The 27,178-nt window shown below is 39.7% G+C and overlaps 1 protein-coding gene across 3 annotated transcripts in view; it reads right to left on the bottom strand.

The window, feature by feature from the left end:
• LOC126215379 (calcium-binding mitochondrial carrier protein Aralar1) overlaps positions 1–27,178 on the bottom strand; it is a 725,301-nt gene that overhangs the window by 128,306 nt on the left and 569,817 nt on the right. For all 3 annotated transcript variants that reach the window (XM_049942072.1, XM_049942074.1, XM_049942073.1), the window contains 3 exons: positions 9,164–9,220; positions 6,557–6,699; positions 3,727–3,842 (listed from right to left, as the gene is read on the bottom strand). In XM_049942072.1, coding sequence (XP_049798029.1) covers positions 3,727–3,842; positions 6,557–6,699; positions 9,164–9,220 — 316 coding nt within the window. The remainder of the gene's footprint in view (positions 1–3,726; positions 3,843–6,556; positions 6,700–9,163; positions 9,221–27,178) is intronic.

Raw genomic sequence — 27,178 nt, 5'->3', positions numbered from 1 at the left:
TTCATTTACTACTGGCTGCATTTGTTGCTATAGGTACACTTTTCTTCATAAGTAAGAGAGATTCTTCGATGAATTTTGCACAGCACACAAACCATACTTACAGGTATATGAAACTCTAGAATTTATTTAATTTATGAAAAAATGAATGAGCTGTTGCATTTCAAACTTCATGTTTAGAAAGAAACTCAACTCTTACAGTTAATTACCTCAATTTTTACCACAGTTTTTAACAGATTTGGAAAATTCTGAAGTTTCATACATCTGTAAGAAGGGTTTGTATGCTGTGCAAAATTCATCGAACAATCTCTCTTATTTATGAAGAAAAGTGTACCAATAGCAACAAATGCAGCCAATAGTAAGCGGATGGATATGTGTGTGCGTGCGAGTGTATACCTGTCCTTTTTCCCCCCCTAAGGTAAGTCTTTCCGCTCCCGGGATTGGAATGACTCCTTACCCTCTCCCTTAAAACCCACATCCTTTCATCTTTCCCTCTCCTTCCCTCTTTCCTGATGAAGCAACCGTTGGTTGCGAAAGCTTGAATTTTGTGTGTGTTTTTGTGTTTGTGTGTCTATCAACATACCAACGCTTTCGTTTGGTAAGTTACACCATGTGTCTCCATTCTTATTCTTGCACTCCAAAGGTGAGAATTTTTAATATGTTGTTCATGGCACCCTATCTTACCACAGAATGTAAATTTGTGACTACACAAATTTTTTCCCCATTCAACCTTTTTGGTCTTCTTTGACTTGGCTAATACTGGCACTGTGGTAGAGTTGCCAGCCAAGCTGGTCCACGGACGTAGCTGGGCATCTTGCTGGGCACAAGAATACCTACACATCATGTAGTTCATACAGACATGTGCCATATGGACGAGCATTGTCCTGTCGAAAACTGGTGCCACAATAATGCCACCTGAGAGGTAATGCACGACGTCCACGAAGTGTTGTTGTGCTTACCGAGTTCCCTCAATTGCTACCAGCCACGACCTGAAGTCATACCTGATGGCTCCCCACACCGTGAAGCCAGGTACGACACTGCTGTGCCCCTCCAAATTCACTGGAAGAATAGGACTCGAGTCCACGTCACCACCACACTCACTGACAATGCTCGTCTGGGGTACTGCACAACTGTGATTTATCACGTTACACGATGCAGTACCAAGCTTCGACAGTATACGATTGTGTCGCAGCACCACCCCAAAAGCAGCCATTTGCGTTGTTGTGTTAACAGCAGCTTACACAAAGGATGGTGATTGCCCAATCTGCATGCATTATAGCACGAACAGCAGAAGTACACGATAAACTTTTTTCCTTTTATCATTTTGTGGGGGCATCACTGACAAAAAGTTTTGAAAAGATTTGAAATTATGTGTAATGTATGTTGAAAGTTGCCAAGTCCTTCTCAAATACCAGATGAGTATCTGCAGTTTTCAGTTGCACTGTCACAAGACAAACGCACTGTCAGTGTCTGGCCAATAGCGCAGGATCACGTGGAATGTTGCAGCGACACCACTTCTTATTCTCCGACATCGAGAGGTTACGATGTACTCGATGCACATTGCATGACCATTCCTTATGGTGATCCGAAGTGGTCAACTGAAACCTTGACAATGAGCATGCCTGCCCACTTGTTGCCATGCACTCCAACATCAAGCCACTGTCACATCCAAATGTTACACAAATCTGGATATTGCACAATTCAACCAGCCGACCATTTGGAAACCCACAATGAGGCTCCTTCCAAATTCTATCACGTGCGGATCATGCTGCCTCTCACGAATACGTGGCGCCTACAGGTCCTTCAGAAAGATCACTCGACATCTGACGCTGTTCGTGCCCCTCGCATCAGTATAAATGAACAACACTAATGCAATCTGGTGGCCACTGTACATGTCACAGAGAATTTCAACTCTAATTGTTTTAATACCTGCCAATGGTGTGCACTGTTAAGAAGTTTCATTGACATCCTATCATGACTTCTGGTGCTAACACCTTTTTTGTCAGGCTGTGCAATTTTCAAATTTCTTGGGGAAAGTGTCTATTTTTTGTGAGTGTAAAACGCATTAGTGGTTTAATTAAATGTTGGATAACAAAAATATTAATATGTATACTACCACAAATGCCATTTTTAATTTGTTCATTTTTTTTTTTTTGGTTGTGCCAAACATAGCAACAAACCAAAACAAAAATTTCATTGATGCCTGGTACCTATTCATTTTTAAATGCCTGCACTCTCTCTTTCGTGAAATTAATCATATTTTTAAGTTATGCATCTGCTAATCCTGAATTTTGCATTTATTACCTTCTGTGGGCAGATGTTATTCCTATTATCACACTTTTGTTTATCGTAAGAAGAGAGCGGCAGTAGTTTATGACCTGTCTGTGAAATGTGTACACTTTTCAGTTGTGTTTTTAAATATATACTGTTTGTGCATTATCCTTTTCCACTTGGGAAACTGGAAAGCATTCTAGCTTTTGTCTAGACAAGTGTGGGAGGGTCTCAGTAAACCAATCACAGCGCCACATGTGTAGAAGACCAATAGTTATTAATCCAACACGAGTTTGATCTGCCCATAAATTAACACATTATACATTGCATGAGGACATTCTTTGAATGGTTGTACTGTTACAATACAAATAATTTACAATGTACCTTTTGCAAATGAAAGAAAATAGTTTCAAGAGGGACGAAAGTAACAAAGTTTGGAGAGCTAGCTCCTGGCTCATTTCACCAGCAGGCACACTGTCTCACCAGAGATCAGATACTGTCCTCAAAAACAGTGTGGTAAATTAGCAATAATTTAGTGAATGTATGGAGAAAGAAATAGTTCATTTACATTAGTGTAATTTCCTGAGAAGAGAACTCACCCAGGGGATACACCTGAGAAAGTAAACTACCTTGTCCTTTCAAGCAACTTAATCCATCATTTTCTACAGAAATGGAAAATCCTAGGGAGGAAGATCTTTTCTACACAGTGTGTGATTGTTTTTCCTCATACAACAACACTAGTTTCCCCTCATACCACAACACTAGTTTCATATAGCTGTTTCTTTCTCCCCTCTCTGAAAGAATATTTATTTTTTAAATCAAGAGTTCAAGATTTACAATCTGAGTTTCATATGAGTTCTATTCTAACTCGAAGTTTTTTATATGCATCTGGCCTATTCAGATTTTTTGGCCCACTGCAGATAGTATCTCTAACAACAATACAGTAAACAAAACACTATTTTTAAATCTATTATTTGTTAAGTTGCACTATATGAGTTATTTGGTACGAACAGAACATTATGTGGTGGTGGTAATTTTAAGGTGATAATCTACATGGTTATCAAAACTTTTTCCAAATCTCGGTTTATGATGTTTGTGTATGGACCAAAGAATTCAGTCCTAATAAAAAAATGTTGCTGCTATGGTGCACCTTGCAAATACATTTGAACTTTTTTTGGGAGTGTGTGACAATATTAACATTTGAGGAAGCATGAAGGTCTGCCTCTCTGGGACATAATTGACTGAAAAACCAACTATCCATTGGACTCAGTACTGCTGACAATGCATACCAGTTTACTTCTTATGTGAATTAAAACTCCAAAAAGAAAAATTAGTACTTAGTCTTAAGAAAACAACTTAACAATTCTGCTTCTTCCTTCTCCAACACTCTCACTTATGAAATGCAACAGCAACATTACTGCAGAAGATGGAATAACATTCACAAAGAAGAATACTCACCAAAAGTAACCATTCCATTTCCATTGGTGTCAAAGAGCTGGAAAGCTGTCTTGTAGAGTGCATCCGGTACACACAGCAAGCCTTCAAATGCTTGGAATTCTGGGAACGAGATAAGGCTGTCGACCAAAGAAAGACCATACAGTTGTGCTCAAACGATAGGCAACACTTCTCCAAATCATAAATGCAGTACATAATGTATAATACATACACAGAAAATTCATCAAAAAATTACACAAACTACACAGTCCTCATGATAATGTGGCTTATTGTCACAATTATAAATGCAGACAGTACTGTATTTAGAACACGAATACTTTCGGAGCAATCATAAATGCCTTTCTGTATAAGGCCAACTGTTTTAGTTTCGTATGTTGTAACTGACTCCCTCTCCTACCCTGCCCACCATACTGTGCTCTTTTCTGTTCTTAAACAGAGTGTAAATTTATTATCTTTGCAAATGATACAACTATACTCTTTATAAAACACTGCACTGCAATTTAAGAAGATTATTGTAAAAAAAAAGGTATTCATATTTAAAAACACTCACTGCAGACAATTCCAAGTGCCTCAAAACAGTTAGAAGGACGTTATCTTAAAATGTAGGAAAATAAAAGCAAGTAGTCATATCTAAAATACTGAGCATTCAACTGACAAATTATATTTATGCAGTCAGTACTTAGTATTTTTTCTAATACTGTATTCAGCAATCTTGACTGTACATTTAATTACACCATGTGATGATAATCATCATAACCTATGGTCCGTATAAAATTACCAGATAGCTGACGTCTGTCACTTGCCGCTACAGTCTTGCCACATTGGCCGCTGGCTACTGCTCAATTACAGGTAACACACAAACACAAGTCACTTCATGACTGCTGTTAATGTGTAAAGCAGAGCAACGTCAGAAATGTGAGATGGTATGTTGACAGCTGACTTTACGTGACCGATGGCTGAACTGCACAGGAGATGCGTTTTGTAGCTCTGAATTTAAACTTGGGTCCTAAGCTAACCACAACCTTATAATGTGTAATGTATCCAAGAAACCAGTGGTCAACAATCTGTGACACAACTAAAACCGTGAATGCTTTGTCCACGGGTATTAAAGCTAGCCTCTACGAGCTACCTCAAGACAGAATAAGCCCAATTTCAGTGCTAAAAGCAAACTGTAATTTCTTGTTGAAACTATCCTCTTATTGGTTACACAAGCTACCATTTACCAACTGATGAGCAGTCCTCATCGGCACAGGCAGATAGAGGACACATGCAGATTCCAGACAAAAAAAGAATGATAAGCAGAAAAATAAAAGCAATAAAAAGGCCAATATGATGGTGACAATGATGTGGCAAAGATTTAGAAATAAAATGCATCTAAACCAATTAATTGCATAAAAATGATAAACTCTTTTGATGAGATTTAGAAGTAAAAAAATTTCACTTATTTGACGAGATTCGAAACTACTATATTCAACATGGCAGGTTAATATTCTAACCATTGCATTAATTACAACACTGTGCGACTTGTGTTAAATCTTTGGCTGTAATCACTCAGTTGCAATGATGAAATTTCACATGAAGCTTTTCTAATTTAAACCAATCCCTGTGATTATGAAAACCAGATGTGACACTGAATCGTGCCTTGTGCAAAAGTATCCAGTAGCGTTTAGATAGTGCTGTGTATGAAATAAGTGTATTTCATTCACTTTGTGATGTGTGTGTTTTGTTTGTGATGTGGTCCTTATGTAAGATGAAATACAAAATAAAAGCGCCAGATCGACGATTCGTGATCCAAACATATCAAGAAAGACTATCGGACAAGGAACTTGAAGTGAACTGACTGACTGTTGTGGCAGTTTGGCAATGGCGTGACATGCACTCTGATTGGAGGAAACCAGCTCCAATGCATGAAGTGTCAACTAACAAGTAATTTTAATCAAATTATAAGTTACATATTTAGTGTACTATCAATATTATGACATCATCTCGTATTGCAAGTGCTTATCCCAGAACTTATGAAGATATCTCCTCTCAGAAGTGCCCATATTTACAATGTATCTGTATTTTTTCCTACTCTGTATTTTGATGTTGTGAGCTGTTAACTCTACAAAATGAGTATTACCGGTATCTAACGGGACCTCAACATAATCCAACATCACCTACACAATGCTTCACTTATACATACAACAGCCACACACTCATTTACTAGGTGATAGCTTTTTCACGTCAGTTACATTGACATGTCCTGATTCAGGGCATTATGTATCTGAACTATTGCAACTCAATTTAAAGAATCTTATTTCTCTAAAGAGTAATAATTTGATAGAATAAAAATGTAGTTTATTTTACTCTTGCAGTTTGGAATTTGTCATGAATTCTATACATCTTATTAGTGTAATGCAATTATTTAATATACTTCAAATATTTCTAATACAAAGCCTTAAATTCACTAAAAGCTCTGAAGTACTATAAACATGCTGCACAAGTTTTTTTCATTAGGTTCCAACACGTATCTTATTTATTAGAACATCAGAAGTTTTCTTTCTAATAGTGGAATCTCACAAACTATTTTTACTTTATGGAACATGTAAATACTATTTACTTTGGATAATGTATATTTTGTAAACAAAATCTACTTGCACCGTATTCCAGCAATTCATGTGCTGACCAAATCCAAATAAATATCAGAGGAATAATTAGAAAACTCTACTAAAGGAGTCTCAGTTATAAAAGCATTCCAATATTTACAAAAACTTGTGAACAAGTAATGAATCAGACAATATTCTGGTAAATTTTGACAGAAATTGGCTTCCAGTACAAGCTGCAAACTTACCCATCTTTGCTAGTGTCAACAATTCCAGCCAAGAGCTTAACTGATTCTTCATTGTAATTCTGATCAGTAAACAGGCCAAGATATTTCTGAACAAAATCTGTTGCTGTCATAAACTTCTCACCATCGATTTCTTTAGAGGCATACTGCAAAAAACATGTAGAAAATTTTGGTAATTTAATACAATACTATTACTTACATGAAACAAAGAAATGAAGAAAGATTAAGTTTTAACATATTTTCAATGGTGAGGTCCTTAAAGATGGAGTAGTCGAGTTTGGACAAGGATGGGAAAGGGAATTGGCCCTATTCTTTTCAGGAATATCTATCCTTCACCACTTTATTGACACTACAGAAAAGCTACTAGTCCCAAATGCAAGGACAAATCCGCATCATTGCCCACCTTCCTTTGATCATATTAAATAGATTAAAATTATGTGGCAGTACACAATGTGTGAGGACTAATACTTCTCTGACATACTTAACAGTATGTTACATACATTGAGTATTTAGTCATGTGGAAGACACAATTTAACAAAACAAGAGAAAGAAAAAAAAGGGACTGAATTCCCTCTTGATCTTCCATTCTCGTTGTTCCTTCTCTTATCTTGTACGTTACCACTGTTTCTCACAGAATGTCCATGTAAAAATTTTGATAACGAATGGCATTAGGTCGATCCCACAGGTTAGTTACAGTCCAAAGAAAGGAAAAGGTGACAGAAAGGAATATTTGACATCAGCTGTCAGTTTTGACAAGTGACATAGGAAACATGCGACAAACATCATAAACAACATGGTGATTATAGTGTCATATCACTGGAGGTTTTTCCAGACAGGCTGAACTACATATCGGTCCAGTCATCATAACCAGTTTTTTCTTTCACATTTGTTGGCTTCACCAACTCTCAACCAAACTGTCAAAATATGCAACAAAAGATGATGTCACAGCAGCCATTAACATTATGCCACTGATCAAAGCTGAAGGTAAGTATATTACATTCCTCTTGACCTGAAAAAGGGAACAACATGACTACAAACCCATCAGGAACTGTCAGTTGAAGGAGAATGAACATTTCAATTGCCTAAGGTAAGGAAATGGAGTGCACACTACATTAAACTTGTGCATCAAGGACAAAGTTGAGAAAAGATTTCAGGATGTGGGGGAATCTTGCAAATGTGGTCTTTGAAACTCAATGTCTTCACTTGCTAATACCAAAATGCATACCATTTAATGAACAAATGGCAGCCATCAACACTGGAGAAGCTATTAGCAGCAGTAGGATGGATGATACACTCTTGGATTTTTGGAAATCAAACGATTTCCACCTCAAAGTGATATACTAATTGCGGCAATTTCCAAATTGTTTCACAGTAATGACCCGTGTTAACTGTGTCACCTCTGGGAGGAAGATGATGATAAAGAGTTATTTCCACCAATTTCTTTACCAAAACTATTTAAATATAGTGATCATCATAAGAGCAAAGGGCCTTATTTTAAAGTCATTACTCTGATAAAAATGTAATTTTAATACTATGTTAAATACACTTAACAGTGCATTAGAAAAATTACTTAGGCCTGTGTCTGAAGTGCAGACACTTTGTTGATTTAATTAGAATTAGGCGACAAGGACCTATTGTCTCTGTCACAAGGGACCATGACATAGGCTACTACCATCAGTTTGATGGCTGCTTTAAGAAATTTGACTGTCAACATTGTGAAGCAGTTGTATTCCATTTCACAGTTTTCGCTGATTTGCTCATTCTGATTTTGACAAATCTGAACACTCCTCCTCTACGTCCATATCATACTGAATAAGACGTAAAAAACTAACATACATTTTTCATAATGTTCAAACAGTACACATCTGTTAGTTGTACACGTTCCTTTTCACCACCGCTAGCAGCAGGAAATGCAAAAGTGCAATGTCTAATATTTTGAACTTTTCTAAAGGAAACAACAGAAGTTTTGAAGAAAGTTATGGGATTCATCTATTGTTTCGGACATACTGTGTTGTAGCATTCTAGTCTTCATTAGTTGCAACTTTAAAAAAAAAAATAAAAATAAAAAAATAAAAAAGGAAAAGGAAAAAACATCTCAGTCCCCAAAATGAGTACTCTCATCATTTTTTTCTTCTTTATCCATCAACTCTTCCGTAACTTTCAAAGGTCAAATGATTTTACCTGTACATGAAACTGGATGTTTCAATAACATACTTATAAAATCACTTCCTTTATGACACACAAATGTACAGATCCTGCATTGAGAAAGATTCCGAAAATTTTCGTTTCTTAAAAAGTATTTTAATCTGCTTTCCAAGGAAGTGTCCAGGATCAAAAGGAGATACTTTGGCCATGTAACGTGTAATGGGCAGCTTACCATATTGTAATGAAAAGTGACGAGAAACAGCGGATTACAAAAGATTTTTCCTTTTAAATCACATGCCACTCGTTGCTTTTTATTTTCCTTACTGTCACACTTTTCCATGTCTTTCAAATGAAGTGTATATAGGCGGGATTTTTTTTTTTTTTTTAAAAAGGAGTTATGTTTCGTAAATGAACTACCGAGGATAGGAAAGCAAACTTACTACCAGAAAATTTTTGAGAACTTACCTTATTGAATATTTCTAATAATTTTTCAGTCCTGGCTCTTTTCAGGAATCCAGCAGTCTGAAAGAAAACAAATGAGAAAATTAACAGTCAACTCTCGAATCCCTGGGCACAGTACATTGATGAACTTCTTGCACAAACCGAAGACAACAACAACAATAGCGGCATCGCAAGGCCTTTTGTTGACGATTGTTACAAAGAAAGTAATTAAGTTAACTTGCCGCTTTTACTTCACAACACACAGTTTTCCGAAACACGGACAACCGATTCACAAAATCTGCGTTCGAGTAAACGGAAAGGAAACACCGTTATCGAACAAACAGTGCATCTGATTATTCGTGAATTTTATTCTTCAAATTTAGATGGCACAGGTAACTCTAAAAACATTAGCATAAAACTACAAATACTACCTGCCTCTTCTAAATATACTTCCCAGTCTGTGTTATCTGGCATTCAGTTTTAAACGTCGTTCCACCTGTAATTTTTAAAATTTACTACAGCAAAGATTACACACAGTACTGGTACTGGGCTGCACCGCAAGTGGCAAGTACTTTAATACACTTTCAAATCACATACACCCGCCCGAAAAACTGCGAATGGGCCTTGTCTGTCTTACGTGATGTACCTTTACCCCAACGATTGTGAGAACTTGCTTTAAAAACCGCATATAGAACGAACAAATACAATCACCTGTACAATACACCGACCAACTCATAGATACTGTTTGTTTAACAATTCACTCATTGTTATTAGGACTAGTAGCTTCATGTTATCAGTATGTCGTAAGGACTAAAAGTTGTTGTGAAGCGATTTATGAAGTTTACGGTTCTTCCTATAAACTTCATTTATACGTCCCATTTCTAAGATCTAGAAAAACAGAAATTACGTCGTTACACGATTTACCACATTTTTGATAGGGTATAATTCAGTAGCACAGTTGCAAAAGCTGATATGTGACCAAAAAGCGAAAATTGAGTTGGAGGCACTTTCTTGTACAGGTTTTCACGGTCTTCGCAATAATGTGGCGATCAGGCTTCAAAAACGGTTCTAAGCATTTTAAAATGAGGTGCGAAAATCGCGTGTGGGTGCAAAGGCGTTAGATTGCAAAAGAGGCAGAGTGTTAACGGGATAATGGCCGCCGGCAAAGGGTACGGTTGCAGAACCGGACATATCGTCTTGTCACACGTAACACTTTTAAGAAGTTCCGAATTTTAGCTACAAGCGACTAAAATGTTTGGGTTGGAAGTAATGGGTAGATTCTCGTATGTTTTTGCTTCCATTGCTACACTGTAGGAAGGAAAGTGGGAGAAGGCATTGTTATATGATAAAAAGACCTATCAGCACACTTGTTCCAGTGTGTATTTTAAAACGACTTTGTAGGCAGTTTTATTATAGCACAGTTCGAAATGGATTAGGATAATGATGAGGAAATTTCTACTATTTCGACGAACCCGACGACAATAGAGCTGAGAGGGAAGATGCCACCAGAAACTTAACTTCTAGGAAGAGAAGACGGAATGTTCAGCAATGGAAATAAAACGCCGAGAAAAGGAAGAGGTAAGGAAGACCACTGCTTATAGTAATGTTCAAATATTCATTACAGGTTTAATGTTGTTGGAATAAATGACCTAGCAACATTACCTAACCTCTTCTGGAACTATTATCAGTTGGTTTTCAATTTCATTTTTCATTTATCTGCAGACCTGAAGGGTTGATGATGCCAAACTGTAAACATCCTGCTGTAAAGCTGAAACGTAAAGAACTCACTATGCAGGACGTAAGACGGACACATCAAAAATTTTACCAACAAAATAACAGAGAATGGCAGAGCAACTACATTCGACAGCATGTCACTGTGTCACCTACTCGAACATCTAAGCTTACGGGAGACAAAGTATCAAGAAAGCAACTAATTACGGAGTTTGTGCATAAAAAAAGTAAGGAGTTTCTATAAACATCAGGGTTTGCAGAGCGGCTTTCATGGGGATTTTTCAGATAAAAAAAAAAGACAAGAAAATTTGTCAGGGTATAATGAACGAGTCCTCGCCTGCAACCGCTGAAAGAAGAAGAGGCGACAGAAGAACGAAGTTGTACGAAGGTAGGAAAAATGCAGTTGTCAGACACATTGAACAATTCAAACCGATCAAAAGTCACTGTTCTAGAGGAAAAATGCTTCATCGCCAACATTTGCCCACTGAATTAAATGTAAAAATAATGTGGTAAATATTCTGTACAGTGTGGTAGCGTTCTCGCTTCCCACGCCCGGGTTCGATTCCCGGCGGGGTCAGGGATTTTCTCTGCCTCGTGATGGCTGGGTGTTGTGTGCTGTCCTTAGGTTAGTTAGGTTTAAGTAGTTCTAAGTTCTAGGGGACTTATGACCACAGCAGTTGAGTCCCATAGTGCTCAGAGCCATTTGAACCATTTTTGAATGTTCTGTACAAACATCCTGATCTGGGCGTAAAGTATCACTACTACCGGACAATATTCTGCAATAATTTTGACTTCGGAGCACCTTATATTGACACATGCTCTATATGCTCGTCCCTACAAAGCATGATTTCCTTGGAAAATCGGCCAATGGAAAGGAAAAATTTGGAAAATCAGCTTACAGCTCACAAAGGTCGGAGCGATGTTTTAACGAAAGACTGAAGGAAGACATCGAAGGTCAACTAATTTTGTAAGTTATGACTGCCTGAAAAATTTAGTCCTTCCAGAAGACCCTGATCAGGGGGTTTATTATTTCAGGCAGATGTACTTACATAATTTCACGATTTGCTGAGGTTCCTCTACGAGCAGTCAGACGAAAGACAAAGTGACCTCGTATGTTTGGCTGGAGAACGAATTTGCAAAGGGGTCGAATGAGATTGCCTCACCTCTTAATCATCAACTGCTTAACATCCATTTGCATGTTGTCACGGAGCTATGCCTCTTTTCGGGTTGATGTGGTGGATAAAACAAGAGTACAATGATTGGGATGTTGTACTGTTTCCTGTACTCAGCTCCAGTACACGTAGAGAGCGTTGAAGTGTGTGGTTCCCGATCGTCGGTCATTCTTTTATACCCCTGATGGAGTTCGTGCAAACATGGAGAGAAAATTTTCAAAACTGAGCGTAATCAAAAACCCTGCAGTATACGTCGGCATAATGGAGAAATTCGCCACAGTGGTGCATTTGGGGTCTGACGACTACAAAGTGAGAGACTGGAAGAAGATCGCCACTGACGTCATCAAAGCTCCTGAATCCTGACACTTCCCGTTTAAAAAGTCGAAGAGAATTATCTTCACGAAGATAGCAAACAGAAAATTATGTCTCGTGCAAGGAGAAGCATTCTTCAATTTCGAAAGTGGAGAGCCGAAATCTATTCTTAAAAGAGGCAAACGTATCACGAAAGAAACTGTTCCTGAGGAGATTCCAAAAGGCGTCCCAGTGGAAAAAGCTAAAATTATGGCTCTTAGAACTACACTGGGGAGAGACATGGCCCGAGGACGAAAAATTAAAATTCTACTCTGATGTTTTTGAGCAGCAGAAGACAATGGAAACAGACGAATGTCAAAACGGCGAGGACGAAGGACTTGATTTTGAGCTCTTAGATGACGACGATTCCCGGAACATAGCTTAAACGCTGTATACTTCATTTTACCTTGTGATCGTTTCTTTGCAATGTTTCATTTTCCCAAGATTTGTTTCCAAAGATTTCTCACTTTCATGACAGGTGTTAGACTGAATTCAGTGATTAAATCTGAGTAATATTAATATTGTACCTTGTAGTAGTAGTTCACGTTTAGTTTTTTATGTATAGGTTTCAATCTTTTCAAATATTTAAAATAAAACAGTATTTCAGCACTTTGTTCGTTTAATTTTCTTCCTTTCGTATGATTTTAGTATACTAATGTAGTCTACCATTCTTACCGACATAGCCAGATAAAGACGGGAATTAATTTTTCGGCCGGTTTTGCAACCGACTGCATTCCATCATGGCCGCCGATGTGGTTGCAAAAGCGGCAAACTGGCCCGTCGGTTGCAAAACGGGCTAAGTACAAAATTTTACATGAAAATACTAATAAGGGATTAATGTAGGATTATAGAGACATTTACGATTTGGTCGCTATCTTTTTTAAGACATTAACCACCGTTGTCATATTGCTGTGAGAGCAAGGCTACGTTTTATGGCTTTTCCCAAAAATCTTTTAAAACTGACTTAGCCGCTTTTGCAACTAGGCTATTCAAGTGACAGTTCATTTCTGTTGATCGCAGTCGCTCGGAAGCAATCATGACCCTCCTAAATATGGGACGTGTATAGCGAAGCAAGCAAATCAATAAGATGACGCCCCGCCTGGCAACAGCACCCGAAGGTAATAACGGGTGACTGGACAGCTGCTGCTTTTTCTATATAACTTCGTGTTATCGGCACTTAGCAGTAATTAAGCCATCTTCCCGTTAGACAGAAATATATCTTTATTACAGAACTTTATTGCAGAACTTTATCAATCATTCTCCTCTCACATTCCTTCTTTCTTTTATTGATTCCCGTACATCCGCATTCTAACCTCCATGAACTTCATCTACCTTTACATACTGAATTACCCGTTCAATATCCTCATATAGTTGCTGTATCTATCGTCAACTTGCGATGTCAGCATTTATACCTGAACTATTATTGTCGGTGTTGGCTTGCTGTCGATTTTGATGAGAATAACCTATCACTGAATTATTTTTCCTTGCTTTAAACTGACAATGCCTGTATGACTGTACAGTGATTCTTAGACAAATGAATTACTATACTGTAGGCCTTCTATACTATGCTAGTACATTAGCACTGCATTCATTCCATATTTGTCTTCGAAGATGAGTGCGAATGAATTCCGTTCATAGAAAGCAAAATAACTCTAATGCGGGACATCTTAGTAATACTGCATAAGCTACTTTCATGAACCGTCCTTTAGTAGCCTTTAGAGAAATTTCAGACAGGGAGGCAAAACTCTTATATCAAATATATAATAGTAAACAAACTAGTGCAAATTGTTATCTGACAGTAGTGAACACAGACCATTTGTAGATTCTTTAAACGTGGAAGGCAGATGTATTGTATAATTCTCCTCAGTTATATCGCACCTGAAGTGAAAACTGGGTACCAACCCAGCATTTGTTTAAAGAGGTACCGGCATACACAGACGACATTTGCAGAATACTGCTTCCACTAAACAAATTTTCCGGTCGAATACCGTATTGCACATGCTATGTGACAGAGGTTGAAGGGACTACAAACAAAAGGACAGGGAAAAAAAGAAGGGAAATGTGCAAGCAATAAGAGCGATAAGAACGTATGGTAAGTCACTGCATTTAATTACATTCATGGAGGGGAAATATAACATCCGGTTTCCTTAAGATGTAAAAACGTGATTGTTATTTTAACGTAGAAAGGAGAAATGCGACAGGAAGAGAAAATCTGACAACCTAATGCAGACGGCGTATGTTTAGAAGGCTCTGAATGCGGCACATCTACAGCGCCGCATGGCGGTGTGTCTATCAACCCTCTCTCTTTCGCACAGAAAGGCAAGAGATGTGACACACACACACACACACACACACACACACACACACACACACACACACACACAGTGACGTCACAGATATCCCAGCAAAATGGGCATACACAAATACACGCTAACAGCATCTGATATATCAGTCAGACTGTTGTTGTTGCGGTCTTCAGTCCAGAGACTGGTTTGATGCAGCTCTCCATGCTACTCTATCCTGTGAAAGCTGCTTCATCTCCCAGTACCTACTGCAAACTACTTCCTTCTGAATCTATCTAGTGTATTCATCTCTTGGTCTCCCTCTACGATTTTTACCTTCCACGCTGTCCTCCAATACTAAATTGGTGATCCCTTGATGCCTCAGAAAATGCCCTACCAACCGATCCCTTCTTCTAGTTAGTTGTGCCACAAATTTCTCTTCAGTTCTATTCAATACATCCTCATTAGTTATGTGATCTACCCATCTAATCTTCAGCATTCTTCTGTAGCACCACATTTCGAGAGCTTCTATTCTCTTCTTGTCCAAACTATTTATCGTCCATGTTTCATTTCCATACATGGCTACATTCCATACAAATACTTCCAGAAACGACTTCTTGACGCTTAAATCTGTACTCGATATTAACAAATTTCTCTTCTTCAGAAACGCTTTCCTTGCCATTGCCAGTCTGCATTTTGTATCCTCTCTACTTCGAGCATCATGTTATTTTGCTCCCCAAATAGCAAAGCTCCTTTACTACTTTAAGTGTCTCATTTCCTAATCTAATTCCCTCAGCATCACCCGACTTCATTCGACTACATTCCATGATCCTCATTCTGCTTTTGTTGATGTTCATATATCCTCCTTTCAGGACCCTGTCCATTCCGTTCAGCTGCTCTTCCAAGCCCTTTGCTGTCTCTGACAGAATTACAATGTCATCGACGAATCTCAGAGTTTTTATTTCTTCTCCATGGATTTTAATTCCTGCTCCAAACTTTTTTTTTTTTTTGTTTCCTTTACTGCTTGCTCAATATACAGATTGAATAACACCGGGGAGAGGCTACAACCCTGTCTCACTCCCTTCCCAACCACTGCTTCCCTTTCGTGCCCCTTGACTCTTATAACTGCCATCTGGCTTCTGTACAAATTGTAAATGGCATTTCGCTCCCTGTATTTTACACCTGCCACCTTCAGAATTTGAGAGTGAGTGTTCCAGTCAACACTGTCAAAAGCTTTCTCTAAGTCTACAAATGCAAGAAACGTAGATTTGCCTTTCCTTAATCTATTTTCTAAGATAAGTCGTAGGGTCAGTATTGCCTCCCGTGTTGCAACATTTCTACAGAATCTTCCCCGAGGTCGGCTTCGACCAGTTTTTCCATTCTTCTGTAAAGAATTCGCGTTAGTATTTTGCAGCAGTGGCTTATTAAACTGATAGTTCGGCAATTTTCATATCTGTTAACACCTGCTTTCTTTGGGATTGGAATTATTATATTCTTCTTGAAGTCTGAGGGTATTTCGCCTGTCTCATATTTCTTGCTCACCTAAATCTCTTATCCCCACACCGCAGCCAACGTTCTGTGCGCCAATACCTATCTAAATGTGTCTATTGGCTGTATGGCCGTCAGGCCAAAAGTCAAAATAAATAAATAAAAAACTTTATCTTCCTTATTTAGCTGATTTTGCGATTTATTACAGCTCGTTTCACAAAACGATCCTTTTCGTTAGGTGTGTTGTATTACAAAATATACTTATGAAACATACTGCCTCACAAAAAAAGGTGAAGGACCCAGAAGTGGAGGAAGAAACGAAATTGAATTTCATGGGTTGAGACGATATCTGAGTTACTGGGTTAGTGCGAAGTTCGAGCGTTTTTGTTTGGCATGTTGGTATTCCGATTGCTATGAGTTTGTTTATCGATTGTCTTTTTTTACTTCAAGTTGATTGTTACTATTTGAGTTTTGCGTATTGTCGTTTTGTCACTTAAAGATAGTGAGTGGACCTGTGGATGCTAGAAAATAGAAAAATCAGAACATTCTCAGCATACTCTTCTGTTTGAGTCCAATAGAGGGATGACAGCAGCGGAGGCACCAAGAAACATTTGAGTCGTGTATGGGGATAATGCCACTGAACAGAGCGCGGTAAGAAAACCGTTTTCGCGTTTTAAGTAGGATCGTTTTGGCGTAAGTTGTCCTTCAGGCTAGAAAGACCTTCGGGGTTTGAAGAAGATCGTTTAAATACGTTAATCCACAATGTTCCACACCATTGTACGCGAGAACTGACACATGTGATAACTGTGATCATTCCATCATCGTGCGCCATTTGCATGCAATGGAGCAGGTTCAAAAAACGCGTAGATTAGCACGGCATGATCTAAGCCAAAATCACAAAAATTAGCAGGTGGCTATGTGTGCGTCTCTGCTTGCCCGTCATCAATGGGCTCATGAACAACACACCGTCCAGTCCTATCCTGTATAGTTAACGGTGACAAGAAATGGTGTCTTTACTCTAACATAAGGAAAAGAAGGAAATGATTGAGCCCAAACAAAGCAACAACACCCCGTACAAAGACCTACGAAATGCTGACATTTATTGTCAACAACTGAGATGTCTTGCAGACGCAATTCGAGAACAAGGACCAGGAAGACTGCGTGAAGAGATGGTACTCCACGATGACGCCCGCCTATGTTCTGCTAGACTGACAAAAATCGCTGCATAGGAGTTGGGTTGGAAAGTCATTCCGCACTCATTTAATCTTGCGTCCTCAGATTTTCTTCTCCGCTCTTTGTCGAGCAACCTTCAAAGAACTTCCTTTCCGGATGAAAATGCCCTCCGAAGATGGCTCCCACGGAATCGGAAAGTTCCTCCAGCGTAGGCAGACTGTCCTAAATAGTGAAGGATAACAAACAGGGGACGGTCAACAACTTAAGTAAGGCGCGTGTCGTGTTGGACTGTGCGCGTTCAGAACGAAGTAGACATCAGTGCAAGATGTTTACGAGTAGTGCACACTTCATATTTGCATCCAGAGGCCCAGATCGACGCGCAATGAGAGACCTAACAGACATTCAGAGAGGGCAGATTGTGGAGGCCCGATTAGCTGGAGCATCAGTAACCAAGACAGCCAACTTATTGAATGTTTCCAGAGCAACTGTTTCAACAGTCATGACAGCCTACACAAAACATGGAAAGACATCATCTTGTAAACGTAATAGTGGGCGTAAATCAAAACTAAATGACAGAACGTCGGACGCTAACACGAATTGTGTCAAAACAAAAAAATTACGGCGGCTAAAGTGACTGCAGAGCTCAGTAGCCATCTTGGAGACCCCGTACCTATCGACACTGTCCGCCGAGAACTCCATAAAGCGAACATTCGTGGACGAGCTGCTACACCGAAACCATTAGTGACGACAAGCAACGCAAAGGAGCATAAATCCTGGACGGCTGATCAGTGTCATATGGTCCAACGAGTCAACATTTTAGTTCTTTCCAACACCGGGGCGCGTTTACATCTGGAGAATGCCAAAAGAAGCCTACAATCCTGATTGCTTGATTTCAACAGGTCAGCTTGGAGGTGGATGTGTAATGGCATGGGCAGCCATATAGTGGTATTCTGCTGTTCCCATCATTACTCTCAAGGGCCGTGTTACAGCCAAAGATTATGGGAACATGTTAGGGGATCAGGTGCACCCCATGATTCAAATGTTGTTCCCCGGCAATTATACCACATTTCAGGATTATAATGCACACAGCCAGGACAGCAAAATCGTGGTATAAGTATGCCGCTGAACTGCAGTGTCTTTCCTGGCCAGCAGAATCCCCGCACTTAAACATTATCGAACCGTTGTGGGCGATATTGGAGCACAGACTCCGTAGCAGATTTCCGCCTCCCTCGTCACTACAGGAGTTACAAGAGGTTCTGATCGAAGTGTGGCATAACATTAGGTTTGTTTCATCCGTGGGAAAGTGTCACATAAATACTAAAGAAACCAAACTGGTGGATTCTTGAAGACAGACGTAAACCATACCGATAAACAAAATATCCACGGATGTACTGCCGGTCTATAGCGCCCGTTGGACACTGTAGACCGGCAGTACACCAGTGAATATTTTGATTATCAAATACGCCTGGACAAACTCAAGAATCACATCATACCGATAAAGTCTACTAACAAAGTTTCAAAAACCGGCTTAAAATTAAAAATATACTAAAACCCCCTACGTATCGCTCACATTGGGATCCTGAGGGTAAGATTAAAGTACACACAGAGGCATTCAAACATTCATTCTTCCCGCGCTCCATAAGTGAATGGAGCGGATAGAAACCCTAATAACTAATACAATGGGGCGTACCCTCTGCCATGTACTTTATGGTGGTTCGCCGCGTACGGATGTAGATGTAGAAGTAGTCGATCCTCCGCTTGTCATTTCTCCTCCATCAGTTGCTGTTTTGTACATGAAAGCTTGACGTGACCTGAGGTGTCTGGACAGCGGTTGGATACCAAAATGACTGTTGCCCGTCATAAGGCTCGACATCCTGGGGCGATGGTCTGTGGTGCCATTTCTTTTCACAGCAGGACGCCTTTGGTTGTCATCTGAAGCATCCTTACAGCACAGCAATACGTCGACGATATTCTACGCCCCGTTTTGTTGCCCTTGACGTCGAGAGATCGTAGGCCTACATTTATTTCAGCAAGATAATGCCCGCCCGCACACAGCAATTCAGTGCCGAGCCGAATAACTGCTTGCAGACGTGGACCAAAGAGTTATTGACTTGCTCAACTTGTGAAGCTCTTTCTCTTGAATATAATCGTCCAATTTTTTTGAAATTTTTATCATTTACAAGTATGTACATTTGCATTAAATCCACTGATTTCAGTCCGATTCGAATAATTCCTTCGTGGTGCGATTTTTTTGTTTTTTTGTTTTTTGTTTTTAGTTTATGTAGATAATGTCTGCAAAGTGTGTTGCGAATGGAATTAGCAATAAAGTAGCAGAAAATTAAAACGTCGTGCCGCACGCTGAAATTCTACTGCGTGAAGAGCGCTAAAGTAATAAACGATATACCTTTTTCCTTTCAGGAGGTGTCAGCGAGTAAGACTCTCATGAAGGTTTGAAATTATGTGTTGCTCTCTCATTATCAAATACTGAATGAATATAGTCGGAGTAATTTGCACGGCCGGCCGGGGTGGCCGAGCTGTTCTAGGCGCTACAGTCTGGAACCACGCGACCGCTACGGCCGCAGGTTCGAATCCTGCCTCGGGCATGGATGTGTGTAATGTCCTTAGGTTAGTTAGGTTTAAGTAGTTCTAAGTTCTAGGGGACTGATGACCTCAGAAGTTAATTTCCATAGTGCTCAGAGCCATTTGAACCATATTTAATTTGCACGTTCCGGATTACGCTACCTAAGACATAGATTCTAACTTTAATGCCGTACGTCACTTACTGTATTAAAGGTTTAACGTAAGGTCATACCTCTTGATGAGCGGATTGAATATGTTGGTCAGTAATTGTATGAAATGATGAAAATGAAGTTTTTGTTGCGCACGGAAGCCATTAAACAGAAAACTTGCAAATGGTACTATGCGGCATGCACTGTTTTAGCTGTTCGGTGATAAAGATTCAGTGTAAACTCGACCGGTTTTAGAACTGTGACATTTTAACAAAATTCAGGGTATCCGGAAATTAAGTTCAAATGGTTCAAATGGCTCTGAGCACTATGCGACTGAACTTCTGAGGTCATCAGTCGCCTAGAACTTAGAACTAATTAAACCTAACTAACCTAAGGACATCACACACATCCATGCCCGAGGCAGGATTCGAACCTGCGACCGTAGCGGTCGCTCGGTTCCAGACTGTAGCGCCTAGAACCGCACGGCCACTCCGGCCGGCGGAAATTAAGTAACAATCTTGTCAAATAATTACTGTATTCTTAATATTTACAGCGGCATAGGCCTGTGTTTACTACATTGCACATTCAACTTGAGTGCCATTCACTTCCCGACACATCTCCCATATGCCAGCTGTGGCACAGAAGACATTCCGGAGAATTTGTGGTGTTATAGCCACAGCAGCTCGTCTAATTCGGTCTTGTAGCTTCGCCTGTGAATCGATTCAGTGTCGACGAAACACACAGTCTCCCTTGACAAATCCCCAAACGAAGAAGTCTATAGGTGAGAGTCGGGAGAACACACCATCCAGACCACGCATCCTGCGCGCCCAATTCATCTTCCAGGAAACACATCGTTCAAAAACGTACGCAGATCTATGGCATAATGGTGCCCCGTCCTGTTGGAAGTAAACATTATGCACAAGTTCATTTTGCACAAGCTTTGGTAAAAGAAACTATTGTAGCATTGATATTATAGTCGTAGGACACGTTTTTGTGAAGTGCATAATGTTTCATTTTTGAACATATGTAGCAAGTTGCCAATCTTTGCGCCACTTGGAAATCTTATCAAGATCTATCTGAATATTTACGCAGCTTCTTTCAGATAGTATGTCCTTATTGATAACTGCATCATCTGCAGAAAGCCTGAGGTTACTATTAATATTGTCTACAAGGTCATTAATATACAACATGAACAGCAAAGAACCCAACACGCTTCCTTGCAGCACGCCCGAAGTTACTTCCACATCTGACGACTCTCCAACCAAGAAAACCTGCTGTGTCGTACCTACCAAAAAGTCCTCAATCCAGTCACAAATTTCACTTTATACCCCATATGAGGGCACTTTTGGCGGTAAGTATAGCTGTGGTACTGAGTCAAACGCTTTTTGGAAATCAAGAAGTCCTGAATCCATCTACCCACATTGATCCAAAGCTTTCAGTGCGCCACGTGAGAAAAGTGCGAGTTGGGTTTCACATGATCGATGTTTTAGGAATCCATGCTGGTTGGCACTGAGGTTGGCTTCCAGATATCTCAGAATATGTTCTAAGATTCTGCAACATATCGATGTCAGGGATATAGGACGGTAGTTTTGTGGATCACTTCAACTACCCTTTTTGTAGAAAGGTGTGACCTGTGCTTTTTCCTAAGAATTGGCACGGTTTTTTGTTCGAGGGATATACGATAGAAAACGGGCCAACTCAGCCGCAAATTCAGTACAGAACCTGATAGGGATTCCATGCGGCCCTGGAGCTTTGTGCAATTTTTAAGATTTCAGCTGCTTCTCAACACCACTGACACGAATGCTTATTTCATTCACGTATTCAGTGGTTCGTTGATTAAACTGGGGTAGTTGTCCTAGGTTTTCCTTAGTGGAGGAACATTTGAAAATGGAGTTAAGCATTTCAGTTTTTGCTCGAGATAAATATAAAATGATCGACTGGTGGATTTTCAGTCGTTTCAAAGAGACTGTAAAGATTGGACCTCGACTAAAGAAGCTAGAAACATCAGTAATTAGAGGGACAGCTAATGACTGGTTCTGATCATACCTAGCAGATGGAGTACAGACCATGGAGACAACACGTATCTCAAATGAGTCTAAAGTTTTACTAAAACACTTATTAGAGCCAAAATATATTAGCATAGGAGATCCTCAGGATTTAAAGAAAACGTTAAGTCATACTCTGTTAAACACTGTTTTTAAGATCTGTGGAGAAAATGTGAGTGTTTAAACAGTTTGCTTAGCACGGAAAAATAAAAAAAAAATGTTCCAATGTGTGTGAAATCTTATGGGACTTAACTGCTAAGGTCATCAGTCCCTAAGCTTATACACTACTTAACCTAAATTATCCTAAGGACACACACACACACACACACACACACACACACACACACACACACACACACACACACACGCACGCACGCCCGAGGGAGGACTCGAACCTCCGCCATGACCAGCCGCACAGTCCATGACTGCGGCGCCTGAGACCGCTCGGCTAATCCCGCGCGGAACGGAAAAATAAACGAAGTTCTCTAGTGTAGCCTCGAAAATTTAAGTATATATCCCTTTCGTTTGAAATATTGAAATAAACAAACAGTAAGAAGTTATTTAACTGGAATTCTAGTTGTTACTGTTTGTTATCTTTAGTAAAGAAATACGAATATTATTGAAGTTACAGTTTGTTTTCTTACCTTATACTCTTATTACAACTTTTTCCTCATTCCACCATAACCACTGTTCTTTCGTTAAATCGAGCTCTCCCGTATTCTAACTTCCTGTTAGGTCTCTTAAACTTCAAATAACCGAGTCGACTGTATATTGCACGGTATACAATTAAAAGCTTTACTTAGGTGGCGGAAAACAAGAGACCCTATCGTTTTTTTCTGTTTCTTTCGAAGCCAGTGATTAGTTTACAACCAGCCCCCCCCCCCCCCCCCCCAAATTCTTCAAAGAATTGAACTCCCAATGAAAGAGTTTCAACCGTCTGATTAATTTACAAATGAGTTTGCGTGTTAAATAGTTGAAATTGAGTGTGTAAGCGACAAAGGATTTAGCAAAGGTTTGCAATTATGTTTTAAGTTTGCTGGAAGTCGCAACGTGCTCACATTCTCAAATACTGGTTGAATACAGTCTGAGTGATTTGCGCGCCGAGACCTGCGCTGCCTGAAGGCTTACAGGGTGTACCGGGAAAAATAGTCGGTATTCCGGGATATGGCAAGAACGATCGTTCAAAGCAAAAATATCCAGCAAACATGGGCTCTAAAATGCATACCTTAACAACTATGAGTATGTAAAGGGAATTCCTCCTCTAGTATTACTTTCCCTCAACAGTAGTTGTCGGTACCAGTACTATTTTTCGAATTTTGGACAGGGCATTGTTATCTCAGTTGCTTTTCTGAAAACTTTCGTATAATTTTATAAAAATGGTTCAAATGGCTCTGAGCACTATGGGACTTAATACAATTTTATACACAGTATGTTATATTTCAAGCTAAAATTTATGAAAAGGAATTACTTTATAAAATATTTTGATTTAGATGTTATAATCGATAAGTACTAGTTCTGAATGTACAGTATTTTTTTTTAGAAACATTTGAAATTATGAATTATTTGCACACTTAAAAATTCTATTATTAATTAAGCAATCCTGTGCTGTCTACTATGTTTACTTCTGGATTTATTTATGAAACAATAAACGAAATTAATAACGTAACGAAAATTAGTAGGAATTCATTTCTTAAGGAAAACTGTAAACCGTTTGGAATATTCATCAGCTTACCTTCCATTCAGAAGGCTGTTGCACGCAGCGACTGTTATATTGACTTGTAAATAATAGATTTCAGCTATCAGTCGTCCTTTTTAAATTTTATTGGCAGCTCTAGATTTCAGCTAGAAACTAGCCATTCTCAATGCACTACCATAAAAATGGTATCAAACTTCCTAACAAAAAATGGTTCAAATGGCTCTGAGCACTATGGGACTCAGCTGCTGAGGTCATTAGTCCCCTAGAACTTAGAACTAGTTAAACCTAACTAACCTAAGGACATCACAAACATCCATGCCCGAGGCATGATTCGAACCTGCGACCGTAGCGGTCTTGCGGTTCCAGACTGCAGCGCCTTTAACCGCACGGCCACTTCGGCCGGCAAACTTCCTAACAGATTAAATGATAGTGCATTGAGAATGGCTAGTTTCTAGCTGAAATCTAGATCTGCCAATAAAATTTAAAAAGGACGACTGATAGCTGAAATCTATTATTTTCAATTTTGGAATATTGTTATTTCCGCAGAGTGCGAGAATCGTCAGCTTTCCTCTCATGTGATCGGACGTATTTTTGTATAGTAGGTGCGAACAATGTATTTCGGCTTTGTTAATGCGAAAAATCAAAATACTGTATGACAGACTAAAATGTGAGAAAATCAGTGGAAAATATATTTACGTAAAAAAATTCTGCAACAACACTCTTCCAATTTATTTAATTCAAACCAATCGTGAGGACCTGACGTTAGCTTCAAGAATCAGATCCCTTGAAAAGAAGAACTGGAGCCGTCTCAACATGACAAGCTAAGTAAACTTGAAAGTTTATTGTAATCTTCGCTCCTCTCAAATTTTCATAAAATACTTTGCTTATCAATTACTTGGACGGGGCATTGTTGAGTGTAGGACAATAGATGGAAGAAGGAAGGAGATACAAGTACTAGCATCTTCGATATTGCGAAACAAATCTCTTCTACTGCAAGCTGTTTGCTTTCCGTATTTTGAGAGGTGGTAGTATTGACAAAAAAAGGTTCCGTGTACATACGAGCTCTAAAGTGTGTACCTTAAGGGCTATGAACACTTGTGTACTGTGAAACATCAAGTCTACTGCACAACTGCTCTTTCGCTTACGATATGCATTTTAGAGTCCAGTCAACGATGAGCCAAAACATTATGACCACCTGCTTAATAAACTACTGGTCATTAAAATTGCTACACCACGAAGATGACGTGCAACGGACGCGAAATTTAACCGACAGGAAGAAGATGCTGTGATATGCAAATGATTAGCCACTCAGCGTCAGTTGGTAGTTTTATTGTCCTCTCTCTTTCCGTAGATGCTCACGACAATAGCATGTGAGCATTCGACTAACTTCACCGTTTTCGAGATACTCGTTCACAGACTCTGCATAACAATAATCTGCCCTTTGTCAAAAGTCGCCTATCTCAATGGATTTTCCCGTTTGCAGCCCGTATCTTCTCTAGGGTGATACCCGTCCGTGCCTGCTCCTTTGTTACCGCGTCACGTTACCGCAATGCTACCAGGCGGCATCCAACGTCGCGGTTGTGGTTGATCAAAGTATTTTTTTTTTTTTTTTTTGTCATCAGTCTACTGACTGGTTTGATGCGGCCCGCCACGAATTCCTTTCCTGTCCTAACCTCTTCATCTCAGAGTAGCACTTGCAACCTACGTCCTCAATTATTTGCTTGACGTATTCCAATCTGTCTTCTACAGTTTTTGTCCTCTACAGCTCCCTCTAGTACCATGGAAGTCATTCCCTCATGTCTTAGCAGATGTCCTATCATCCTGTCCCTTCTCCTTATCAGTGTTTTCCACATATTCCTTTCCTCTCCGATTCTGCGTAGAACCTCCTCATCATTCCTTACCTTATCAGTCCACCTAATTTTCAACATTCGTCTATAGCACCACATCTCAAATGCTTCGATTCTCTTCTCTTCCGGTTTTCCCACAGTCCATGTTTCACTACCATACAATGCTGTACTCCAGACGTACATCCTCAGAAATTTCTTCCTCAAATTAAGGCCGGTATTTGATATTAGTAGACTTCTCTTGGCCAGAAATGCCTTTTTGGCCATAGCGAGTCTGCTTTTGATGTCCTCCTTGCTCCGTCCGTCATTGGTTATTTTACTGCCAAGGTAACAGAATTCCTTAACTTCATTGACTTCGTGACCAACAATCCTGATGTTAAGTTTCTCGCTGTTCTCATTTCTACTACTTCTCATTACCTTCGTCTTTCTCCGATTTACTCTCAAACCGTACTGTGTACTCATTAGACCGTTCATTCCGTTCAGCAGATCATTTAATTCTTCACTTTCACTCAGGATAGCAATGTCATCAGCGAATCGTATCATTGATATCCTTTCACCTTGTATTTTAATTCCACTCCTGAACCTTTCTTTTATTTCCATCATTGCTTCCTCGATGTACAGATTGAAGTGTAGGGGCGAAAGGCTACAGCCTTGTCTTACACCCTTCTTAATACGAGCACTTCGTTCTTGATCGTCCACTTATTATTCCCTCTTGGTTGTTGTACATATTGTATATGACCCGTCTCTCCCTATAGCTTACCCCTACTTTTTTCAGAACCTCGAACAGCTTGCACCATTTTATATTGTCGAACAGGATCAAAGTATACGCTGTTTTTAATTTTAATACTTGACTTACTGTCTTAAACGTTTAACGTGGTACCTCTTAATGGGAAGATTCTGACAGCGTTCCAGTATTTACACTCCTGGAAATTGAAATAAGAACACCGTGAATTCATTGTCCCAGGAAGGGGAAACTTTATTGACACATTCCTGGGGTCAGATACATCACATGATCACACTGACAGAACCACAGGCACATAGACACAGGCAACAGAGCATGCACAATGTCGGCACTAGTACAGTGTATATCCACCTTTCGCAGCAATGCAGGCTGCTATTCTCCCATGGAGACGATCGTAGAGATGCTGGATGTAGTCCTGTGGAACGGCTTGCCATGCCATTTCCACCTGGCGCCTCAGTTGGACCAGCGTTCGTGCTGGACGTGCAGACCGCGTGAGACGACGCTTCATCCAGTCCCAAACATGCTCAATGGGGGACAGATCCGGAGATCTTGCTGGCCAGGGTAGTTGACTTACACCTTATAGAGCACGTTGGGTGGCACGGGATACATGCGGACGTGCATTGTCCTGTTGGAACAGCAAGTTCCCTTGCCGGTCTAGGAATGGTAGAACGATGGGTTCGATGACGGTTTGGATGTACCGTGCACTATTCAGTGTCCCCTCGACGATCACCAGTGGTGTACGGCCAGTGTAGGAGGTCGCTCCCCACACCATGATGCCGTGTGTTG

The sequence above is a fragment of the Schistocerca nitens genome, chromosome 12 (genome assembly GCF_023898315.1).
Source record: "Schistocerca nitens isolate TAMUIC-IGC-003100 chromosome 12, iqSchNite1.1, whole genome shotgun sequence".
In the NCBI taxonomy this organism is placed as follows: Eukaryota; Metazoa; Arthropoda; class Insecta; order Orthoptera; family Acrididae; genus Schistocerca; species Schistocerca nitens.
This window is presented reverse-complemented; position numbering and strand designations above follow the sequence as displayed.